The sequence below is a fragment of the Ischnura elegans genome, chromosome 7 (genome assembly GCF_921293095.1).
Source record: "Ischnura elegans chromosome 7, ioIscEleg1.1, whole genome shotgun sequence".
Classification (NCBI taxonomy): domain Eukaryota; kingdom Metazoa; phylum Arthropoda; class Insecta; order Odonata; family Coenagrionidae; genus Ischnura; species Ischnura elegans.
Genome location: NC_060252.1, coordinates 4781486 through 4787859, shown reverse-complemented (window position 1 = coordinate 4787859; position 6374 = coordinate 4781486). Strand labels below are relative to the sequence as shown.

At 42.1% G+C, this 6374-nt stretch overlaps 1 protein-coding gene across 1 annotated transcript in view; it reads right to left on the bottom strand.

The window, feature by feature from the left end:
- Positions 1 to 2588: 2588 nt before the first annotated feature.
- LOC124162013 (gamma-aminobutyric acid receptor alpha-like) overlaps positions 2589 to 6374 on the bottom strand; it is a 373606-nt gene continuing 369820 nt past the window's right edge. The window contains exon 11 of the mRNA XM_046538331.1: positions 2589 to 4919. Coding sequence (XP_046394287.1) covers positions 4495 to 4919 — 425 coding nt within the window. The 3' untranslated portion in view covers positions 2589 to 4494. The remainder of the gene's footprint in view (positions 4920 to 6374) is intronic.

The window sequence follows — 6374 nt, the reverse complement described above, 5'->3', positions numbered from 1 at the left end:
TATCTTTCAAACGTAGAATTTATTTCATCATATACTATATGAATACATTAACAACACTGTATCAACCGTAACAAAGGGAATTCTTTTGCATTCATATATATATTATTTCATTTTTTACCTCTCCAACCTGTTGTTAGTCGAGCGTTACCCTGCTTTTTTCATGATTCTGAGTGTGTGCTACAAACAATGTGTTGAATTTTAAACGCCAAACAGCTAATTTTTATGCTGCTTAAATTCAAGCTATCTTCGAATGGTTTTATTTTGAGTTGTTTGAATTATCACCGAAATTATTACACTCTTTTTTTTATCCCGGTCAAGGGGATAGATTTTTTCTCTGTTGTTTTTCGCACTATTACATTCTTGTTTAAGTACATTTACACGCTATAAAAATCCATAAATCTCTTCAAGACGCAAACACTACTGGAATTTCCGCCGATGAAGCAAATGCCATTTCGCGAAACTCTCCTGTTCGTGGAAGAAGCGGCAATGCATTACGCTTTCAGTTCACTTTACCTCGCACTTCTCTCTCCATCTCCGCTGAGCCCCTTCCATCATGCAGCATATCGACTACCCTAGTTCTAATCTAAATAATATGTTTGCATAAATATCATAAGAAGGATTATTCGCTTTTTTTGTTCTTGATTACACAACACGCCAAATATACGAACGTTAAATGAGCATTACATCCGTTTCGGTATTGCATCGCGGGCATGGGTATCATTGCATTACACACAAGGACAACTTTCTAAGGCATTATGGGCCATAAAGTCACGCTGCATAAGCTAAAGATGCTAAACACCAATAACCAAATAATTCTATGTCCGCGGCAGGTTATTTATGTCCAACTACAGTGGCGAGCAGTAGCCAATGAACATTAAGGGACAAATGAACGCGCAAAGTGACACACAATACGTAGTGATGGATGGAGCGGAGTGATAGAGAATTCGCCTCTGGCCACTGCCTTCTTTGAACTCCTTCTTCTCTTGCTTTGCCACTCTTAATGGGCCCAACAATTAGCCCTGTTCATCCTCGTTTCCATGGGAATCAAGGAACTTTGGATAGTACAGTGGCGTTCAGTGCCACGGAATTCCAAAAGTCCGGGGTTCGGTTCCCGGTCCAAAGGAATGTTTCCCCGCGTCAATAATTGTGAAATTCTGCCTTGTCAACGCGTAAGGCTAGGAATACATATTTCGCAAATGATAGCGATGATTTTAGCCCGAATGCTGGTTCAGATCGAAAGGTGATACTGATTGAGAAATTATATCACTTATTCTTTGGTGAAGGTGGAGCCCTCTCTCGGCCTTGTCTGATGCTTTTCATCTCTCGATCTGTTATCCCTCGATGACCTTGATTTTTTGATTGTATTTACCTACCCGGGCTGTATATTGTAACCGTGGTTCGATAATAGGAATTGTATTCCCTTACGGCGTTTTATTCCAGCCTTCTTTCCCAGAAAATTGACTTTTTGAAGAACTTCGAATCAATGGCAAGTGCGAGTGAATGCTCCCACTTCTTGAGAGCCGCACGTTTGATTGCGTATCTGTGTCTTTTTTTCTAATTTAACCAAAATCAATGGATCAAACAGGTGGCCGTTGATCTGCTTGGAATCTTTTGATGCGGGAAGGTATGACTGAATGCTCTAAATTATAAATTAAAACTTTTGCCTAATGGGTCTGGATTTCCAACGCTCGAAGAGGTTTAATAGGATAAAAAGTAGTAAGCAGCAAAAATCTAATTAAGGTGAGTATTTTTAGGAAATTTGGGGCAGTGGCTATAGTTACCTGAGAGTTCTTTCATTCTGCGAAAAATGTTCAATGCTCACAATATTGGATCATTGCTAAAGTTTAAGTAGTAAGATGCAATCGCAAGCTTACGTACTTTCGTGATGAAAATAAACGATTTAAAGTGGAGGCAAACGAACATCGGAGGAAAGTTATCTTTGGGTAGCTGAGCTATTTCTTTTGAATTTTCGCCGTCATATCAGTTTAGAATTTGAAGACTCTGTCGCGAGCACATCACTCATTATATTTTCATTAGAACTTTTACTATTCACCGGGACTGAGCGCGGCCTCCGCATAGTATTATTCCTATGCGCAAGTAGACGCCCTGTCGGCCATTCTTTGTGCTCGCTTTCCACTCTTTTTCTTCCCCTTGCCCTCCCTCCCCCCCAACCATTTCAACGTCTGCGCACATGGAAATGTGAGCTTGAGAAATGTAATTTGGCCGTCCTTTTAACAGTTAATTCTCTCGGTCATCCCGCTATCCTCTTCGCCACCATTTGCTTGTTTCTTCCGTGTCTTTATGCAAACTTGGGCTTCGGCTCGTTCTCATTCTCAGCTTCGATCCATTCAGAAATTCTTCAGCAATCCATTTTGTTTTCCACTTATGCCGTTTCTATTAAAACCAATGCGTGAAGCAACGAGAATATACACACACAGCAAAGAGTCGTTAACAGCCAGAAACAGATGGACTCATATCTCTTCTTACTTAATAAATTATTCTTGAGAGAGGCATGATAATACCAGTAAATGCACCTAGCCACTCTTTCTGCCCTCACGCAATTAAATGACCACCTTTTTTGCCCAAAATACACAAGAAATCGCATCAATGAATAAGTATCAATTTGCATTCATAAGCCACCGAGAATAGATCGAACTGAGTCGTAATTCGAGGCAAGGGACACTCAGAGTACGAACTTCGTGTATCTAAGTTCCCTTTTTGACCACTTCACCTCGCGGAAATTCGATCAGGAAATCGATTGGAGGCAGTACTTGCAAATAAACACTTTGCTGTTTGTCGCGCATTCATCCTCCTTCCGCTGTTTCCAAGGTGAGTGAGCCAGACTCTGCATTCTCTTTGCTTTGTTAACTACTGACGAAAATTACGCAAATCAGGTGAAAAGCAATAAACGGAGAGGAAAACCACCAATTGCTGCATTGAGTAGTTTTGAATTTGCACACATTGTGTACTTTCGGGAAGTTGGGCCGGGAAATATTTCGATGACGCCGATCACTGGGTTCGTTATGGGAAAGAGGAGGGAATGGCCAATTTCCGAATAGTGATCGACGATCATTCGGTGAATGTTCACCCTTCATTGCTGCTGCGTTCCGCTAAGATTCAACGTCACCGCGTCAATGTCAGGCTGTGCGGATTGAGCACAATCGAGCGAAAATTACCCAACGCGTTAGAAAAGGAAATGTAAATAATGCATGCCGCTCAATTTTCCTAATAGTACTTAACAATTAAAAAGCATGTGTTTAATTTAAAACAATTCTTCACTTGGGTATGATTTAATACTTTCGGATAGAATAAAGACGGAGCTCTAAACGTGCGTCGGCTGCCTTAGAAATTCTCATCCGCGCCGAAACGCGACAACTGCTTATTAATTCTTCAGTTGTATTGAAGATTTTCTGGAAACGCCGTAATTAAACATCCCGTGCATTGTAGTACATCTGATCGCCATGATGGCGCAATCCTTTATTTATTCAACTGTTTAATCTGTCGCTACCAGCGGTACACACAAGTTGTTATATAACTATCCTAAATATGATTTTATTGTATTAAATATTTTGTTCTGAAAACAAGAAGTTACCAAGCATAATTTAGGATCCGTTTAGGAATCAAAAATTAAATTGCAAAGGTTTTCCTATTTTTTCATTGTTACATGCATGTGTTGGTATGTGTAATTTTTGGTTTTGAAGGGTTATCTTTGCAGAAAGAAATTTTGTGGAAAAAAATTCAGTGGTCGAAGAAACTGACTTTTCACTTTGGACCAAAACTAAAGTGAAAGATATATGTGCACGTAAGGTGGTCAAGAGTTACATCTGATATTTGTAGCAGCAGCGAAGGTGCTGTCCTGCTTGGGCTCTCTTCACTCAATATATACGACCGGAGCTGTAAACAATTTGAAAGGACGCAGTACTGAAGTTTAAACTCTAATCACGGTTTACTCACCCATCGTTGCCAAAAGTACTATTATTACCGTTGAGAGTCATCAAGGAGAAGTGCTATAGTTGATGTCGGTAAAAATTGCGAGACTTTTCAACTGAAAAACTGCTTTGTAAGCAAATAAGCGTTGAATAATGGGAATTGATAGAATAAGAAAATTCGTAGTTTAAGCCAACCGACAAAATATTCCTGTCGTAAGAATGAAAGCCACGAGAAAGACTTGGGCCACGAGAAAGACTTTTGGGGCCCTGAGGGCAATTTGTGACGGTGTAAAAATCGTCTCCTCGAACAAATACATGAATGTGCCGACTGCAATGGCGATCGGTGAATCGGCGAGGATGTCTGTTTATCTCGGCGTGCGGGCACGTCTATGTTTCCGCGTGCAGTTAAACATTAATTTACGTAATATCTCTCATTGTCCCTTTGATGACGTGGTGACGTTGAAACTAGTCGTACGAGGCAGCGTCAGCAGAGGACATATTTGTTCTGCAAATGTATATATTTTTTCTCTCTACCTATGGCTACGTGCGGATGGCGCCACTTTGTTCATATTCTGTTGGGGTGGGCGCCCATCCTTTCGCTCCTCGCGAGGTACGAGTACCAGTAGAAGAGGTTGATGGCGAGGAAGCAGAGTGGGAAGACGACGCGAGAGGCGCGGTCGATCTTGGACACCGAATTGTAGCGCGGGGTTCGCTTCTTGCGTCTCGCCCTAGTTCCGGGCGCGGCCGTCCCCTGGGCGCCACCGCTCTCCCGCCTCTGGAACCGCTCCCGGATGCTGTCGCTGAGGCGCCGGCGGAGCGGCTGCCGCGCCTGCTGCATCTGCGGCAGCGGAGACGTCTGCACCGAGGATGCGGTGGGCTGCTGGCCGGGGGGGACGTCGTATCGGCCAATGGACGCGGGGTGGTCCCTGATGGGAGCGGCGCGGTCCCCGCGGACCAAGCAGCACAGCGTCGGACTCGGGGACGCGGTCCCTGCCGGCGGAGACGGGGCTCATTAAAAAGAAAAAAATAAAACAAGTTATATTCCGCAATCCTCTCACACTCTCTCCTTTCACACCATCCTTAATTAGTATAAGATTAGTTGAGGTAGCAAAAGTAAAGTCCGATGTGATTCGTCAGTGATGAGGGCTTTGTGGACGTGTAGCATGCGATAGGGATCGCGAGCCAATGGCATTCTTGCCCGTTGCGTGGCGACGAGGCCAATCGGTTGTCTCAATTCAAACAAGCATGCTCTTATGTCGCAAACATGGCACTCAGTTACCTAGGGGTCCGCCGCGCCTCTAGGCTCTAGTTTCACAACGAATGGAGAGACGCAATATTTGAATTTCTTCGCGCTTTTCCACGGCCACATTCGGGATAATCGACATTTGAATGCCGTGATGTCATGCAATCTTCGTTTTGACGACCACCGCTCGGGAGCAAATCCGTCTCATCTAGAGTGAATTACCTACTGCTCATCTCTTAGATCTAATCCCATTTTTTCTGAGGGAATAAAAATATTCACTTGTCACTATGCTGCCATGATAACTCATAGAAACTCATTGGAAACCCGTGCAGGATTTGTCCTGAATTGGTGATTATGTTATGCAAAGTATTATAAAGTTAATGTGATTCTCAATTTTTACATAAATAAGATTATCCACGTCTCTTTGTGTACTGTCACATTTGTTACTTTTTCGTCATTGCAAAGAGGCTCAATAATAATTAATAAGCCACAAAAGAGGGAGATCATCTTTTATTTAAAGGAATTGTGACGTCACTCCTTTTACGAAAATGTATAGATCCGTTGTATATTTGAGATGAAAAATCTTTTGCTTTCCGAGCGTGTAATGCTAATGAAAGCTTCCGGCTTTTAAACCGGCTGAAAACCTTAGGAGAGTTCAACAACAAACGTACAGCTTTAGAGCTTCTGCGCGTAACACGCTACAGTTGCGTGGTCAGAGACTTGAGATGGCTGCTGCGGGCTGATAACATGAAATGCGTTTTTGAACGAAGGACATTCTTTTAGATTTCATGAGGTATCTTTATTATTTCTCAAACCCAGTTTCTTCATACGAGAGCATTACAGACGAAGGAATTATCGCTACCGCTAAGCATATCTCGGCTATTTTCCCACGATAAATTACAAGTCTTCAACGCTATCTTCTTTAGAATATCGAGTTGGATTCTAGGCAATGGACACCGAGACTGTTGTTTCATATTCAATATGGATTTCACCGCCAACTGCACAAGTTTCTAGTATCTTTCATACTTGAAATATTTACGATTAATAGCCTCAAAGTCAACAAATATTCTATTCAGCACTTAAAGGCAAAAATATTATTATTCCTTTCTGAGAAAGTGTAACTTTTAACGCATTCCATCCTTTGTTTCCTCTGTTAATAGATTTGGATATAATTTGTTACGATGTCATACCATCTAAAAAAA